Genomic DNA, 19,153 nt, shown 5'->3' with positions numbered 1-19,153 from the left:
AACACTCTATTCCTAAGTGCAACCTCTCAATGCTGATCTTTAAGCCACTGTGCCGGCTGCGCACAGACAGTTTTTTTTAGCAGTTTTAATTCCCATTTCAAGTAAGCATTTAATGGTGACTTGGACAAACAAGTATTTTGTGATTAAAGTAAATGTATTTATGGACCATATTATGGACATCACTTTACGGCTGGGTACAATAGGCGTTCAGCAGTAAGCCCAGAGATAAATTAAGGGTAAAAAGGCCAGGCAAGAATATAAGTAGGCTGTTTAATACAGGAAACTCGAGGCTAAGAAAGAGGTGTGGGAGAACCTTGTTAAGGAATGCCAGATGAAAGATACTACAAGGTTCTGGAATATTGTTAACAAAGGGAGATTCACAACAATTCTAAATGTCTTAATTGTAGACTAATGTGTAATACTTTTTGTGTTGTTTTAACATCTTTATTTATTGCGCTAGTTTTTAAATACAACATAATAAGCTAAAACCACGCCCCTTATGTTTAAAGTTTTTTAAGTAATAGACCCAATTTCTTTTTTTGTTTTTATAAGTGATAATGGTCATGAACGAGTGTCATAGATTTTATGTCATGACACGGAGGCTAACATTGTGCATATCTCCTTTTATTGCCTGTTCATAGCAGCGACAATGGAAAGAATTAAGACCTTTTAAACATTCCAGTAAAGTATATAGTCCATCAACATGCAGCCGTCTTCCTTCTTTTGTTGCTGCTGCTCACAAGATAAGAACTGTTCATTTCAGCTTAAGGTGTGTGGTTGTGTGTTTCAACAACACCCCATTTAAGGGGGGCATATGTATTCCTCTACATTTGCCCTACTGGCATCTACTCCTGTGGAGTTTTATCCATGGTTTATTATAACCTTGTGCTCTGATTTTTTTTTCATATATAGGATTTTATTTCAAATTCTGTTACATACACTACAATATTGGTAATCCCACTAATTTCATAGTTTATCGCCAATTTTTTGGAGCCCCAGAGGTATGACCGTTTACGGCGTCTTTTGACTTTCCCAACAGGCCAGGTTCACCTGGAGCTCCTCACGCCTCTGCGTATGTAGGCCTCAGGTCACACGCAGCTCCTCCTGCAGCAGCGTGCACCCTCGCTTCAGCAAGACCTCCTGGGCAACTTCGGGCGCCCGATGTGACGCGCATATTCCAAGCTCCCACTCAGGTGCCTCCAACTTCATCGGCAGAACCTTGGTACAGCATACGCATACCTAGCGGCTGCACCGAGTGACTGGATCTTCCTTCACCCTACTTCAGTGCAGAACGCTCTTCCTATATGTCCGCACCGATCACACATCAGTTCTCGATAGAGAGTGGGGAAATATAAGATACCTTAGCGGCCGGCGATGCACCGTGCGTGTGCGTTGGCCACCATTTTAGGCCTTTGGCTATGGATTATGGCATAAAATAGGAGTGGCCATTTTAAAATGTTGTCAACAATTGAACAACAGACGTTGAGCCCTTAGGCAGTTGTAGCCCCTTCAGACACCTCAACTGCCTTTTCATGCACAGCTGCCCTTATATGACCCCTTATCATTTGGTTAGTCAAGCTACCTTGATTAAACCCTTGCTTTACTGTCTTAGCTAGTTAAGCACTATTATACCTAATGAACAAGTCACTTACCTTCGGTAATGCTTTTTCTGGTGGATACAGTATTTGCCTGTTGATTCCTCACCTTCTGAATTACCCATGTGCCAGCATTTTACGGAAACTTTTTCTTAGTTCTCCGACGTCTACGGGGACGTCACAATGGCAAGGCTGCGCTCGCGACTCAGTATTATGCCATTGGAGCCATAGCAGACTTCATCAGAGTGCTGACGTCGGTTCCTTCGGAGCGAACGGGTGGGCCGACAATACAATTGGAATATACGTAGTCTACAATATATACACGTATATACACAATATAAAGCTAAAGAGGAAAAGCTACAGAAACAAAGCATTTCCTAACAATCAACAGCATGGCAAGTAAAATACAAAGAAAACAACCATGTCAAATAATTAAAAACTTTTTTCGGTATTCGAAGGTGAAAAACGGGGAGGAGGGTGTGTCAGTGAGGAATCCATAGGCAGATAATGTATCCACCAGAAAAAGCACTACCGAAGGTAAGTAACTTGTTCTTTTGATGGATACATCTGCCTGTGGATTCCTCACCTTTTGAATTGAATCCCACAGCTGACCCGCTCCTGGAGGAGGGTATCCACCTACTCATACCAAAAAGTCCTGCAGCACGGAACTTGCAAAATGGCCATCTCTCCTCGCCTCAGAATCAAAACAATAATACTTCGCGAAGGTATGGAGGGAGGCCGATGTTGCAGCCTTAAAAATGTCCACTACAGGAACACCTCTAGCCAAAGCAGATGTGGAAGACTTTGCTCTAGTAGAATGAGCTCTGATACCTTCAGGAGGCTCCTTCTTGGCCAGGACATAGCAAATCTTGATGCACAAGATGATCCACCTGGATAGCATTCTTTTGTGGACGCCTTTGCCCTTCCTCTTCGTAACAAAACCAACAAATAGCTGGTCGTCCAGTATGAAGTCCCTGGTTCTGTCCAAGTAAAAACTGATTCTCCTCCTCCTTGGAAAGGTGAGGGGGAGGATAGAAGGTAGGCAAGGTAACCAATTACACTAGATGGAAAGAAGTGGCCACCTTAGGTCGGAAAGCAGCCCTGGTCCAGAGAACCATATTTTCTCAATGAATATTTAAAAATTGAGGTTTAGAACTAAGAGCCTGCAGCTCACTTATCCTACTGGCTGAGGTAATAGCGATCAGGGCAACTATGAAGAGCCTCAAAAGGAGAACCCAAGTACCAGATGCAAATCCCACTGAGGCATAATGAAGAGAGTAGGGGGAAACCAATTGGTGAGGCCCTTAATGAACCTCATAACAATGGGGGACTTAAAAAAAGACGGCTGGTCCAGGAAACAGAGGAAAGCCGACAAGGCTGACAAATAACCCTTTACCGTGTCCGCAGCACAACCCTGCTGAGCTAAAGAAAGAAAGAAACCAAGTACATCAGATAAATAGGCCTTCAAAGGATTAATGGACCTCTCTCCACATCATTTCACAAACTTGGACCACTGGACCTCTCTCCGCATCATTTCACAAACTTGGACCACTTAGAGGAATAAATAGATTTGATGCCTCCTTGATGATAAAATAACATCCACCACATCTGGTGGGAGAGAGAAAAAACTCAGATTGCCCCGTTCAATCTCCAGGCATGAAGGTGCAGGCTCTGGAGGTGGGAGTGTAGAACCTGCCCCTGCGAGAGGAGGTCTGCCCTGAGAGGGAGACGGTGCAGAGGGTGTGATGAGAGGTGAAGATGATCTGTGTACCACACCCTTCTTGGCCAATCCTGGGCGATCAATATAACTTGGGCATGGTTTTAGCGAATCTTCCCCAGAACCAGAGGAATCAAGGGTATGGGTGGAAACGCGTAGAGTTGCAAGCTGCAATCCAAATGAAAAGCGTCCCCAACGCCCTGCATCGGATACTGAAGACTGCAGAATGACAGGCAGTGTGCGTTCTCTCAAGTGGCAAACAGGTCCACCCGAGGAGACCCCCCACAACTTGAAGAAGCAGCGAATCACCTGTGGGTGAAGCCTCCACTCGTGGTCAGCTGGGTATTGCCAACTGAGACCTTCCGCACGCACATTTAGCACCCTGGACAGATGATTTGGAAACACAGAAATCTGATGGCCCTGAGCCCAGGACCAGAGTCGTAGAGACCACTCTGCAGAGACGATACAACCCTATTCCTCCCTGTTTGTTTATGTACCACATTGCGGTAGTGTTGTCCGTCAGGACTTGAATTGACTGACCACGAAGGGAGGGAAGAAAGGCCTTGAGAGCCCAACGTATTGCCCGCAATTCCAGAAAGTTGATGTGAAGCAACCTTTCCTCCGGAGACCAAAGACCCTTGATCTCCGGATCCCCCAGATGAGCAATCCACCCTAGAGTGGAGGCATCCATGATTACTGTGGCCACCAGTGGAGGAGGTTGAAAAGGCCGTCCTTGAGACTGGTTGGCCAACATACTCCAACAAGCCAGCTCCGCTGCAGTGTCTCTTGAGTTCCTGACTATCTCCCTGAGATCTCCGTTGTGCTGATACCACTGCCTGCGGAGGCACCAAGGGGGTGCCCTCATGTGCCAGCATGCATGGTTGACCAACAGTATGCAGGAAGCGAACATGTTGAGACCCTACCGTAAACCGGAGATGCTTCCGATGCGATTTGAGAATAGGGATGTGGAAATACGCAAGTCGATCAACACCATCCAGTCTTCCTGCTGCAGCACTAGAAGAACCTGAGCTAGGGTCAGCATCATGAATTTCTCCTACTTGAGGTAAAAATTAAAAGCCCTGAGGTCCAGGATCGGTCTCAACCGACCGTCCTTCTTGGGAATCAAGAAAGACCAGGAGTAGCATCCCAGACACTTTTCCCGCTCTGGAACCACCTCTATTGCACCTTTCTGCAACAAGGACAGAACCTCCTGCTGTAAAAGCAGCAAATGGTCCTCTGAACACCATCCCTGGCATGGAGGGTAAGGAGGTGGGAACTCTTTCAAAGGTAGGGTGTACCCATTTTCCACAAGATTCAAAACCCAACGGTCCAAAGTAACCGATTTCCAATCTTGTAGGAAAAGGGACACGCAGACGGCCCCTACACTTCCCTCTGTATGACTTGTACAAAGGATTCTGCTGTTGTTGCTCCTGTGACTGTTGACGGCCTCAAAAGGAAGCCACTTTCCCAAGCCTCGATACCTTTTGTAAACATAGCAATTAGGCTGGGACTGCAGGCCCATGGATCTTGCAGTAGCCCTACTGTCCTTGAAACACTGCAGTGCAGAATCCGCCTTTGCCCCAAACAGTCTTGATCCAGCGAAGGGTAGAGCAGCTTGTACACAAGAAGAGAAACATGAAGACCTAAGCCATGCATGTCTCCTGGTGGTAATCAAAGAGCCCATCACCCGGGCACCCGAGTCCGCCGTGACCAGACCCGACTGAATAACTTGACGGGCTGCTGCTTCGGTGTCTGATAGTGCCTCCAAAAAGTAAACACGATCATCATCAGGCAACTTCGGAGCTTTTTGCTTGACTGTATCCATCAGTGCATGAATATACCTCCCTAGCAAACATGTAGCGTTTGTAGATTTAAGATCCATACTTGCTGAGGAGAACACCTTTTTGGCCGACTGTTCAAGTTTCTTCGAGTCTCTATCCCCCGGGGTAGTAGGGAAAGTGCTAGCAGACTGTGTGGAACAAGGAGGCTGAACTGCCAAGCTTTCTGGAGAAGGATGGGCAGAAAGAAAGGCTGCATCACCAGGAGCAGGCTTGTAATGCCTAGCCACTGACCTAGAAACTGCAGGGGCAGAAAAGGGCTTCTGCCACACCTCCATAATCGGATCTGTCAACATCTCATTAAAAGGCAGCAGAGGTTCCACAGTAGAGGTGGGGGAATGCAAAACCTCAGTCAATTAATTTAACCTCACCTCAGTTGAGGGTAACTGAAGGTCCAACAGATCAGCAGCCTTCCTGATGACTGTGTGCTAAGGGGCAACATCCTGAGAAGGCAAGGACTTTGGAGAGGAAAGCTCCTATTCAGGGGAAGTATCCAGGCCACTGGCCTCCTGCAGACCTTCGAAGTCGTCTACGGAGTCGAGGATCTCCCCTTCCTCATGCTCCTGCTGGTACTCCTCTTCCTCCAGTAGTCTCTGCGCTTCCCTCATGGAACGCTTCTTTGGGATCTGCATCAGCGGTACTGGCCGCGGCGCCAGTGACAACAGCACCGGCGTTGAAGAAGGCACTTCCGAAGCAGGCAATGGTGCTGCTCGAATCCAGGATGACATTGGTCCGACAAAAGACCGCGCCAGTGACTGAAGTATTGGAGTCGAAAACTTTGGCACCGGAAACTGCCATGACGGACACATTGGCATGAAAGGCACCTGGGCATACTGCTGGGGAATGCCCAAACTGAAGGCAAGCAGACCCACGGGCCAGACGGCGCACCAGTAGGGTAAGATGCCTTGCCAAACATGCCAGACATCGCTTTCAGCAAATGCGATGGATCCGCTCCACATCCTGAAAAAGGAAGATGAGAATCCGGCACCCCTTGGTCCTGTTCCACATGAGGTCTTACAGGGGGTTGAGGCTGCAGCGCCGGAGAAAACGGAGCCGGCACAGGAAAAGGCGCAGAAACCAGAGAAGATTCTCTCGGAGCCAGAAAAATCTCTAAGCGTCTGTGAATACCCTGATGCCGGATTGTGGGCCGGAGACGCCTGTGGAGAAGGTGAAGGTGACTGCATCCTTTTCATGACGTTGCTTCACAGGCGAGGTCGATCTCGATGAGCTGCCTTTCGAAGAACAACGTCGAGACCCATGACTTCTCTTTTTCTTGAGCTTCTTCGACTTCGAAGCTTGCGAAATCGACAACTTCGACCTCTTGCGACCTCTCTTCTCTTCTTTTGCATCGCCATGAAGAGTTATGTCTCTCTCACCTTCAACGCCTTCAGGTTCATCCTCTTACAGCACGAACACCCTTCAATGTCGTAGTCCGAAGCGAGACACCACGGACAGTCTTCATGGGGATCTGTGATGGACCAACGACCCCCACACTCTCTGCAGGGCTTCAAACCTGATCTCTTCGAAGTAGCTATTTCTAGTACAACTTGAAGAAATCTAGAAACAAAGTTAAACCTAGTAAAAATGGAGAGTCCTTGAAAAAACAGTTATGTGTTGACGGTGCAGAAAAAAGGGAACTGATGTCAGCACGCCGACGAGGACTTCTTATGGATCCGATGATGTCATATGGAGTTGGGAGTGGAGACGTGCCATTGTGACGTCCTTGACAAAGTGGGAGAGCTAAGAACAAGTTTCTGTAGAATGCTGGCGCAGGAGTCATTCAAAAGGTGAGGAACCCACAGGCAGATATATTCATCAGAAATCTTAAATATTCTAGTGTGAGAAAAGGTCCGAAGAATAGCTAGATGACAGAACTGAAGAGAAATTGGGGGCTATGGCGAATTGGTAAATTGGTAAATTGATGGGGTAGCTAGATTATACCATCAAAAGGAAGTTAGAGGCGTTCTCCAAAAAATGAAAGGGTTTTAAGCTTGGTGATCAGCCCAAATGCTCTGGATGGGTAGGTAAGATTCATAGAAAAAGCTTCAGGCGACAATACTACAAAGAAAGCAAAGAAAACAAAATGACAAGGGAGGATTTGACACTGGAGATAGCCGGTGACAGAATCAGTGCTTCTGGCACTATGGATGGGCAGGGAAAAGGCTCAAATGTCTCTACACTTATTACACTTATTGATAGCGATGAGGGTTTTGAACCTGAGATCGACCTCTCTTAAACCTCTGAATTTGATTCAGACCACGAGAAGATCGAGGTTAGGAGAAAAGTGACATCAAAAGAGGCTTCCAAGGCCTCGGGATCAAAGATGGGCATTGTTGATCCTTTGGGGGAGGATATGTTTGATCCACTTCTAATTAAACTCTACTTGTCCCCTGGGTGGGCACCCGAGTACATTGCATTCTGGTTAAGCTGGGATATCCCCAGGGAAGGAAGATCTCACCTCAATTCGAAATCCCCTGCCCTTCCCTCCCTGATGAAAGAACGCAACACTCATATATTTTTACTTTACGTTATACTTTCTTGTATAGCGCAACAACTCACCGTGAGGCATCTCGGTGCTTACTTAGAACACAACCCACGGGAGAAAACAATGAGGCAGAGGGAAAAGCAGAAACGAAGGGGCCTTAGTAAAGGAAAGCTTTTAGGTGTTTCCTAAAATTTTGATAAGACGGAATTTCTCGCAAAGAGATAGGAATACTATTCCAGTAGACAGGTGCTAGATAAGAGAAAGCCATGCCTCCTGCTCTGTGACGTCTGATTCGAGGGACCTGCAGCAGTAGTTGCGAGCTGGATCTGAGAGTACGGCTCGGATTATATTTTACCAGCTTGTGTTGCAGATATTTAGGGCCCAAACCCTGTAGGGCACTAAATGTCAAGCAACAGATTTTAAAGGTGGGTCTTTGTCTTACAGGTAACCAATGTAGCTTTCTCAGTAATGGTAGCGAAGGGGATCTTGCAGGCATATTCAGGACCAGCCTGGCAGCTGTGTTTTGGATGACCTGTAACTTTTTAAGAGAAGTCAGCCCAACTTCTGCTAAAAGGGCATTGCCGTAGTCCAAACGGCTGATAACCATGGCTTGCGTCAGGGTTCTGCGATGTTCTAATGGAATAAAAGGAAAGATTTTCCTGAGCTGTCTTAGCCTGAAATAACAGGACCCGGCCACAGCCGCTACATGATCCTGCATAGAGAGAGAGCGATTGATTTTTATACCTAAATTATTCACGCACTCTGTCGGTACAGGTGCGGGGCCTAACTGGGAAGGCCACCAGTCCTTGGTCCAGATGGCCGCCGCCTTACCCAGCAACATGACTTCCGTCTTTCCTGGGTTCAGCTGGAGAAAATTGTTAGTCATCCAGTTAGAGATTTCTCGGATCCCTGTGGAAAAGTGTAATCTGTCCGCCTCCTGATTGGGGCTAATGTTAAACAACAGTTGCATGTCGTCGGCATATGAGATAGTTTCGAACCCCAGGGCTTCCACTGCCTTAGCCAACGGTGCCACATAGATGTTAAAAAGGGTAGGGCTAAGGCAGGAGCCCTGGGGAACGCCTTTATCCAACGACATTTTTCCTGCCTGGTAGGAGCCCATGATGACTGTCTGGGACCTGTCTGTCAGAAAATGTTGTAGCCACTTCAGGGCTAGCCCCTGGATACCGATAGCTCTTAACCTCTCCAGCAGCCTGACGTGTGAGATGGTATCAAAGGCTGCGGAGAGGTCAAGGAGAATCAGGATTGCCGATCCTCCTGCATCTACCGTGATCTGCAGGGAGTCAGTAACCGCTAAGAGAGCTGTTTCGGTGCTGAAACCTCGACGGAAACCGGACTGCGAGGGATCCAAGATGCAGTTTGATTCCAGGTAGAGATTCAGCTGTTGATTGATCATGCTCTCAAGTGCTTTACCCAGAAGGGGGAGCAACGATATCGGTCGATAATTGTTCAACTCTAATGGATTGGCCGTTGGCTTTTTTAGTATGGGGTGGACAAAAGCTTCCTTCCAGGAGACCGGAATTTCACCCTCTGAGATTGATAGATTAAAGATTTTCTCTATAGTAGGCGCTAGTGAACGAGACAAGAGTGCCATGGCTCTAGGAGGGCAGAGGTCCGCCGGAGAGCCCGATTTCGCGGACTCAAGCGCTCTGAGAGTTTCAGCTAAAGTAATTGGTCTAAAACCTGTAAGGGTGCAGTCCGTCCGTGCTAATTGACTGTCTGAAAGAGGAGAGGTGGAATCAAGGTGTGAAAATTTGGAATAAATAATTTCAATTTTTTTCTTGAAAAAAACCCAGCAAGTGAGTCGTATAGGTCCTGAGATTCTATGGACGGTTGCTTACATGCCGCTGGTGACAAAAACTCGTTTACAATGTCAAATAGAACTTTAGGCGAATTATTAGCGTTCTCAATTTGATTCGCTATGAACGTAATTCTTGCTGCCTTCAGATTGAAATGATAAGTTTTCTGTGAAAGTTTAAAAAGTGCTTTTGACTGGGGGGATTGACTTTGGCGCCAAAGTCTCTCCAAACGTTTACAGGCAGATTTTTCCTGTCTTAGTTCGAGCGTATACCACTGTGCTGAGCGACTGTTCAGCAAGGGTTTGGATTTCATTTTCACTGGAGAAATTAAGTCCAGAGTTCTCCCCAGTTCAGTAGTAAAGCTCGACAAGGCTTTAGAGACCTCCCCTTCCTCAGCTATTGAGGGTGCCGAGAACTCTACCTCGATAGCCTGGGGAGTTAACTTTTTCCAGGGACGAAGAAGTCGCTGGACTCTACCAATGGGCTGTCTCGTGGGTGCCGACAGGTAATATGGACTCGTGAATTTAATCATAAAGTGGTCCGACCACGTGAGAGGCAGTGCCGTGTCGTACGTGAGGGTAGTGATATTCGTGAACAGTAAGTCTGGGTGGCTCCTAGGATTTTTTGTGAAAGTCCCAAATGCGCCATGTCTGTGGTTAGTTTGTTCACATCCGGGGAGGCATGTAGTTCAGCATGGAAATTAAAATCACCTAATAGTAAGAATTTACTAGAGGACAGGGCATGAATCGCTATAAGGTCAACCAATCTGTCCGTAAAGTCCATCCTGGGGCCAGGTGGCCGGTAGATTAGCGCTCCGGACCAGCTTTCCGATGGCGAAAAAATAACTTTAAAAAGACCCAGCTCACAGCTTCTATCAGAGAAAGTTTCCACCCAGGTAACTTTGAGGTGTTTTTTAAAAGCTATGGCGATGCCACCCCCGGTTTTTCCCTCCCTATCCAACTGTATAAGACTGTAATTATCAGGTATAGCCAAGTGTATCATTGGCAGATTAGCGGGGTTCAGCCATGTTTCCGTCAAAAAGCATATCTCTGGGGCCTGGGAGTGTATCATATCCCAGACTTCCAGAGGATGGCCAGCTAGAGATCGAACATTACATAAAATGTAGGATAGCCCCGGTAATGGGAGCGTGCTAAGGGAATGATAGATAGGGATCTCCCTTATAAGTTGTTTTTTTTGGAAGGTACAGTTTCTGCAAGCTACCGGACCTTCTATACAGTCTGGAAATTTTACTGGGCAGGCTAGTATGTCAGCAAGTGGGGTAGATGCTGAGTGCAGTATGTTACGGAGTTCCGTAGATGAATACGCTATGTTCATCTGGGCGTTTGTCTCAGAATGAGAACGAGCAGGGGTCATGGCCTCTGGGCTCTTCGGGGCTCGGACGGGCACAGACGGGCTTACCTTAGGCGCACCTTCGGCGCGCCCAAGGAGCGCCCGCTGTCCGCGTCCGCCGCGCGGGGGAGTACCCATCTGCCTATGTACTGACGCCTAGCGCGTCACAGGGCGAAGCCGCCGCCCCCAGCGTCCTGTCGGGGAGGTGGGCGTGGGGTGCACCGGCAGGTTCACAGCGAGGTGGTAACTTCGCACCTAATCGGCGGAGCAAATAGCAGCAAACCTCTAATCAGGTACGTGCAGTTTAAGAACACAAAAGGATCAATATCCAAAATAAACAATTTTTAAAAACATCAGCAGCATACGCAATTCACGCTCCCGGCTTTTCGCCTCAGGAGTGTTCCTAGAGTACTGGTAAGGTTTATTCTCCTTAACAGCACCGGCCTCTTGGTCACCGCAAACCGTCACCCCATGACCCAACATATCCCCTTCCTCACAAAATCAATGACTAAATAGAAGTAATGTGGATACAGCTTCCAGGAAAAAAATGCATAATCACAATTACAAAATATGCATGAAACGGTCCTTGGAACCTTTACAGAAAATACCAGAGCACAAGTAAGCACACAGTTAAACCATGTAACAATTGACAATAAACCAAACACAAATCCCAAAGAGCATGAAAAGGAGACTAAAAATGAGATCCATACCATGGCGAAAACATTAACAACATCCATCACATCACGTAATCATCATACTTATGTGGAACACACTTTATCCGCCCTGAAGTTGGGCGATCTTCCGGAGCAAACACAGACTCCACGGAACCTTGGCACCTTGAAATAGGGCACCCTTTCGGAGCATGCTCAGACTCCATGGAACCTTGAGGGAACCACCTCCCCATAAATTCACACACAAACTTAGCCTTGGATTTGGATACCACCACCAATTTGCTATTGTTCCACACTTTTTTATTTTCCAAAACCACAACCCATTGTTTCACTTCCTTTACACAAAATGGCGAGGGAAACCTTGACTGTCCCTCAAGGTCCCTGGGATTTACTATCCTCACTAAATCGCCCACTTGAACTTTGTATTTCCTACATGTGTTCCCTTTGGAAGCATACTTCTCTTGAACGCATTTCGGCACATCCAAAACTCCACACAATTTCTCCATGTCCACTTCTTTTCTATTCATCAACTCCCTGTTCAGCTGTGAACCTGCCACTCTGCATCTCAACAGAGAAAAGGAGTCACACCAGTACTAACATGTGGGGTGGTTCTAATAGCCCATAGCATATCAGTCACAGCAACTTCCCAATTTATGCCATTAACTAAGGCTAACTAAATATGCTATTTCACCATGCGATTCACCCTCTCCAGAAGTCCATTGCTGCAGGGATGGTACAGTGATGTTCGTATATGTTTGATTCCACAGCACTCCAAAAACTACTCCTCTCACTTGACACTTATTTAGTTCCATTGTCGGTCACTAATTCTTCCAGAAAACCCTCTTTCAATAACGTGTCCCGAAAGAAAGAAATGACAACTCTAGAACTGACACTATTAATGAATTTTAATTCAGTCGACTTAGACATATACTCAATCAACATCAACACATGGGCGAACTGCATAAACCCCCAAAAGAACCAGACATATCAGATGCCAACTTGTGCCAAGGTATTCCTCTACTGACAACAGGAACAATAGGAGATGGCACAGTAACCTGTGCCTTATCGCTCAAAACACATGCACTGCACTCCCTCACACAATGCTCCACAGCCCTATCCATTCCTGGCCACCAGAAATCCTCTCTCACGAGGTGTTTGATGGCACGCATTCCCATATGACCTTCATGTGCTAATTCCAGCACTCTCAACCTCATTGCCCACTGAACCACCAATCGTTCACATCTCAATAAGACCCCATTAACAATGGAAAATTCATCTGCATTCCTCCAATACGGAATCAAATCCTTCCTCATAAGTTGTGCCCATGCAAACAGTTTATAACACACTTAATTACCTCTTGTACCTCTTCATCTTCTGAGGCTGCAGTTTGCCATTTTTTTTCACTCAGCACACCCAAGGTAACTACACTTTCTGCACACACAGATTCCACATCCTCATCATCACCATTGTCACTGTTCTCATCCTCAACCACAGGTAACCTTGAAAGACAGTCTGCTGCAAAATTCCGTACACCAGGCACATACTGCATTCGTTAGTGCCATTTGGCAATACGTGGCGAAGCTCTACCACCATGGACACTACAAAACAAATCTAAAAAGAGCCTTATGGTCAGTGTGCAGCACAAACTGGCTTACCCAAACAAAGTTTCTGAAATACTTCACACCCCACCATAAACCAAGAGCCTTTTTCTCTATCGTAAAATACGTTGGCTCCACACCCCGAAGTGCGCTCTATGCGAACCTCACAATTTCTTCTTTGCCACACTCCCTTCTTTGTATCAGGACCGCCCCTAAACCATGATTGCTGGCATCAGTAGGTATGATGCACTGATCACAAGTGTTAAATGGTTTAAGGGGTTTGGTTAACACAATGTCCTTCTTAATCGACTCAAACACAGTGGCATGCACCTCGTTCCATATGTACTTTGGATTTTTTTTAACAGATCCTGTAAAATTTCCGTTTTAGTCGCCAAATTCTTAACATCTTAACAAATTTAGCATAATACTCGATAAATCCTAAAAAAGACCTGAGCTGATCTTTGCTGCTGGTTGTGGGTGCTTGCTCGATTGCTCTCAAAATCTTCATCTTGGGTTCAACACTTCTGCTAGACACGTGGTGACCTAAATAATCCACACCATCACATGAAGACCTGCACTTGTCTTTCTTTAGGGTTAAGCCTGAGCACTTCAAAATGTCCAACACCTTCTCTAGTATTGCATCATGCTCACCCACAGTTTCCCCATAAATCAACACATTGCCCTGTAAACATGCTACACCGGACACATCTACAAACAAATTGTTCATCAACCTTTGGAAAACTGAATATGCTGAGGAAAATGGAATTGATGATGTGCTAACGGCATTTCAAACTTGTATAATGTTAGCCTCTGTGTAATCACATAAAATGTAGATTTTTCACAGCCTGGTGGCCAGAAAACCTGGATTTTCTTAATGACACAGAGGCTAAGATTCTCCGACTGCCAAAATACCTACCGTGATGGAGTAAATGCATGTTAGTTGTATTTTATTTTAGATTAAGAAGAGTTTGGATAATAATATTTGGAATAACCTTTGGGGAGCGTTCGCCTGTGGAGTTTAGTTCTCTTATGGATTTCTCTTGTTCACAGCACTGGGAGAAGGAATATGGATGCATGTTGATGGACTATATACTTTGCTGGACTGTTTTAAAATTCTTTCTATTATTGTTGCTGTGAGCGGGCAATAAAAGGAGATTTGCAGAATCTTAGCCTCCATGTCATTAATAAATTCCAGAGTTTGTGCCCACAAGGCTGTGAAAAATCTACATTGCCCCTCAAGACAAAAGAAAGAATAGAAACCGGATATTTCAGGGAATCCTGTCTGTTGTGACAAATGTAATAGGATTGCTCTTGTGGTGTTTTGGCACTGGCATCATCTGCCTTTAGGAAGTCATCAAGCTGGTGGTGCTTCTGCATCACCATATTCCTTCACTAATAATATATCTATCACGATCAGTACTTTGGGCAATAGAAATTGGGAGGATTTTCTCTAGGTTTGAAGACTACAGGTGACAACCCCAAACCTCCCCCTTCCTTTTTATTAAACTTTTTAAAATAAATTTGCTGAGGCAGGGCTTGGCTACCCAAAAATGGCTGCTGCTCGATGAGCCTCCAATGGATCACGAGTACTTAAGCACGTAAAAGGTAAAAGCAGGAGCCCTACAGAAAATCAAGGGTGGGAATCATGCAAGGAAAAACGTGAGAAGAATTATGCACATGGCGGTGAGGCAAAGAAACTATAGAGAGTTCCCAGGAGGCGTAGAACTAGGAACAGATTGCAACTAAAAGCTGCCAGGAGATGAGGTGGCATTAACATAGCCTAACACAACAGATTGTGAAATGGATCACAGGGCTGCACATTGGTTGTGCCTCATAGAACCTACTCTAGTGAGGGTTTACAGTACAGAATGCACTCTGTTTGAGCTCCATTTTGCGCATGAGAACATTTTCTGAACCGGTAACAGGCACTACCCTAACTTGCAGGCCAGTAGAAGGACAAAGACGCCATAAATCATCAGAGGAAAAATCCTCAGAAGTGAAGGTGCACAGAGGGATACATACTAACCTTGAAGAGAGGGGAGTCAGTATCCTCGAGATCACACTATCACGGTTCTGTTCTCTTTCTGAACTCCCACAAATCAACGGAGATGGAAATAGCCACCCTCCCGGTCACAGAGACTACAAGAAAAACTGGAGAACCCCCTTGGAAGACAGGCCCAGAGGACGCCACAGACTTTCTCAACAACACTCTGACAAAGAAACCTGAATTAAGTACTGGCAGTTTTGGAGAAAAACAGGGATAAGTGTTGATCATTGCAGAAAGATAGAAGTGATTGGTCATCTTCGCTAGTCTGAATAGAGAGTGATATTGAACCCACTGGGAAGGCATGGGTGGAGTTAAGACATTGCTGATTCTCAAAATAGATGCCTGCATGCATCCTTCACTACACCAACTCATGGCGGTCCATCTTTTCTTACTCTTCCCCTACACCACCTGCCAGACTCCCCCCTTTTGTTCTTGTATCAACATGGTCTCATATGATAACCTGAACACACCACTAAAATTCCTCATGCAATATTTAGCTCCCAAAGACAGCTTATCATTTTGTGATCCTATGATTCCCATCCCCCTACTTTCACCCTCTTTTCGTCTACCTGCTACCCACTCCTTTTTATGTATGACTCCATCCACCTAGTGCCCCACCCAACTCAGTGGAGGAGAGTCCCCCAGATATCTGAGCACCAGTCCGCTAACCAAAGCCTCAGGGCTCCCTATTACTTCTTTTTGGGGCATAATAACCTCACAGCTCTTTTCCTCCCCTTCCACTTCCAGCTTTATTTCTATTTCCTTCTCTTCTTCAACAAGTCAGTTCAAATTTCTCATTCAAATCATTGATCACTATATTACAATACTCATGCCCCTGACAGGTCACCTAAAACCACTGATGCTACTGTAGCTGAACGTAAATGACACTACCTCAAACAAAAAAAGGTTCTACCCTATAAAGCTTCCAAATCCCCAGACATCACACGTATCCAGAAAACACACCGCTTCCCTTCTGAATCCAAGAATCTTAGGAGAGGATGGGTGGGAAAGGTTGTTAGTAGTAGAAGAAGAACTTCACACATTTGCAAAGCGAAATGCGTTCTACCATTTTGTGTTTATGTAAAAGAAATGTGGTATTGCTTAAAAAAAACCTGGTTGAGTACACACTCCTAAAAACATGGACTGATCCAGAGGGCAGTTATGTGTGACAAAACTAGACACAATTGATTCCAAACTGGTCACAGAACTGTGACATATGACAAGGCAAATTGCGAAGACAGTGCTCTGGTACAGGATAATATCCAGTACCAGACAAAGAACTATAAGACCCATGATGTAGTTCACTTATATATCATGTAGTCACAGTTCCTATTCTAGAATAATTCCTTGGTCACAAATACATTATGCTGATGCTTCTTTGGTCACAAATACATTATGCTGATACTTTCATATTGTAATTAGAAAGGGGAATAGCAGATCATGTGCCAATCACTCTGGGTCTAGTTCTGGGACCCAGCAAATCGACAGCTAAAAGATGGAAAATGAATAATTTGAAATAGAGGCTGGCCGCAAAGTCAGAGCTCATGAGAAACTATATACCTGCATTCTTAGAGTCCAATGAAGGATCAGTGTCCTCAGTGTAGATCATATGGGCAGCTGGAAAGCTGCATTAAGAGATGATGAATGATTCCAAAGTAGATACCGGCAAACGTCCAACAGAGAAGGCCCAACTGAAAAGGGAGATTAGAGAGGCGCCGTAAAATATAACACGTCATCACCTGATGCATTGTGAGACTAAGAAAATAAACTTGTTATGTGTTATAAACCTCTAAAAGTGATTACCTAGACACAATTGAAATAGAGCCATTGTGAACAGGGTGAAAAAGCTGGATAACTCCTGGCTGCCCGGCTGAAATGTAGGGAGGAGCAGCTTGCGATTCCGGCTATCTATGATAAAAATGACTCTCCACTCCCAACAGGCCAGCTAGTGCCTTGGCTACCTTCTTCTAGACATTATACACATCAGAATGTGCTCCCAATCTAGTAGCCAAGGAATCATTCTAGGTGCTATCAATATGTATTCTTTAACAGAAGGCAAGGAGGTACTGGCAGGCGACATACTAATGGACTGATAACTGAAACTGTAGCTGGATTATCCTATTATTCTACATTTTAATACAGCATTAACTACTTAGGTTGCTGAGGCTTTTCTCTCAGTATTGGGCTCTTTTCATTCATGTGCGGGACAATGTGCACTTAAGCCTTCCGAACCATTTCCACAATAGGTATCCGGGTCAAATTTGCATCATTTTTCCCACCATGTTAAGGATTTACAGGAAAAGGTGCTGGGCAAGAACGTGTACTTAGCAGTGCTAATACCACCATCTTCTCAGCTTGACAGAACAAACAATTATACACCAATTATTTATTTTTTACCAAAGGTTTTGCATATTTCTATGTTCTAGACCATGTTTCAATTTTTGGGGGGTTTCTTCCTAATTGCAGTGTGTGGTAGAAACAGATGTGAACGCCTGGGTGAAGCCGGAAATGTACACATTTTTGACAGGTACATATAATTCCAAATTCAGCAAGGGGGTCATTTGTGCAGATGGCTCATGGTTTTCTCAAAGAAATTAATTATTGTAATAATAGATAATGTAAAAAAGTAGCAAAAAATAGAACTAGCTGACAACTTTTTCAACATTCATTTTGTGCCCTGATGGCCAATTTACAAAAGTAATACATGTTTACGTCTGTCATACTCTTCTGGTCACATGGATATATAGTGTTTGTTGGTTGTCTAAATACATGCAGTGCCCAAAGACAACAACAGAGCTCCTCCTTAGCATGTTTTTTCATTTTGAATCAACTATCCTTCAGTTTATATTGTAACATCTAATGAATGAAAAATGGGTATCAAGGAAACTGATAAATTACGTGTTCTTTCTTGCACACTTGCTTGCACCTGGAAGCCAAAAATGAAGAAAAAAGCAATTGATAATAAATAAACTTTCTACTATTGTGTGTTTCGATACTTTTGTGGGTGCGCCTATTGCAAATAAAAGGAAAGGACTCAAAACATAAAATGGGGAAACACCACTTTTTTACCATGAAGATGTAATCATTGTTGCAATATGGGTAGCAGCTTTATTTGGGTCCAGGCTCGGCCGCCCCCCTTCCTCAGGGACATCTACCAATTTCAGACAGTTCTGAAAACTAGACACCCAGGGGAATTCAGTGTGGTGTTACATGTGTGGATTCAACTATGTTTTTTATGGAGAATGGTCTGCAGACCTTAAACTTTAGCTAAAATAATACTTTTTCCTTGCATTTTTGTGGGGGAAAATTCTGTTATCTATCAGAATCCACAAACTTCCAATTACCCAGCATCAAGATTTTTTTTTCAATGCCACTGACAAGCAGCTCATGTCAAGCAAACTATGGAGTTAGCACACTTGACATAAACAGTTAATCAAGTACATTTATAATGTTAATATCCCTCATTCCTAAACCCGGCAAGGATTCCATAAAATGTGCAAAATATTACCCCATAAACCCCCTGTGATACTGATACTAAGTGCAGGAAAGTGTAATCTTATGTGGTATGACTGGGTAGCCTTACCATGTAATATCACAATACACCAAAGATGGTCCTTGAACTCACACTAATAAATCCTTATATCAGTCCAGGTAGAGTGGCAAACAACAGTCAGGCTTTACTGAAGGAACAGGTGTTAAACGTTTCAGAGTACCAACACAGACAATAAATAATTGACATAACTGGAGAGAAATCTGACAAGAATTTAGCTTTTTTATCTTAATTTAGACACCAAGAAGAACGCAATAGCATACATATAACCGGAGTTATAGATTTTTGAAGCAATTTTAAATCAGTGCAGTAAAATATATGGATAAGATAACATTGCAGTTAATAGAAAAAAACACAGGTGACAATCGGTCACTTGCAGGTCAAATTACAGAGTTAAGGTTATGTGTGTCCCAGGACCAGGCCACGACAGTCAGATCAATTTGGTGCAGAGTTGTCCTGGCTCCTTGCTGAACGAGACCCGTGCT

The 19,153-nt window shown here is 44.8% G+C and overlaps 1 protein-coding gene across 7 annotated transcripts in view; it reads right to left on the bottom strand.

Moving 5' to 3' along the window:
* The window catches only part of UPF3A (UPF3A regulator of nonsense mediated mRNA decay), a 726,694-nt gene that overhangs the window by 681,582 nt on the left and 25,959 nt on the right, over positions 1 to 19,153 (bottom strand). For 2 of the 7 annotated variants that reach the window (XM_078657881.1, XM_078657880.1), the window contains exon 2: positions 16,679 to 16,809. The exons of the other annotated variants lie outside the window; for them this stretch is intronic. In XM_078657881.1, coding sequence (XP_078514007.1) covers positions 16,679 to 16,684 — 6 coding nt within the window. In that variant the 5' untranslated portion in view covers positions 16,685 to 16,809. The remainder of the gene's footprint in view (positions 1 to 16,678; positions 16,810 to 19,153) is intronic. 7 annotated transcript variants of the gene reach the window in all.

This window comes from Lissotriton helveticus, chromosome 8, assembly GCF_964261635.1.
Source record: "Lissotriton helveticus chromosome 8, aLisHel1.1, whole genome shotgun sequence".
NCBI classification, from domain to species: domain Eukaryota; kingdom Metazoa; phylum Chordata; class Amphibia; order Caudata; family Salamandridae; genus Lissotriton; species Lissotriton helveticus.
Note: the sequence above shows the minus strand (reverse complement) of the source record. Positions and strands in the feature narration are given on the sequence as shown.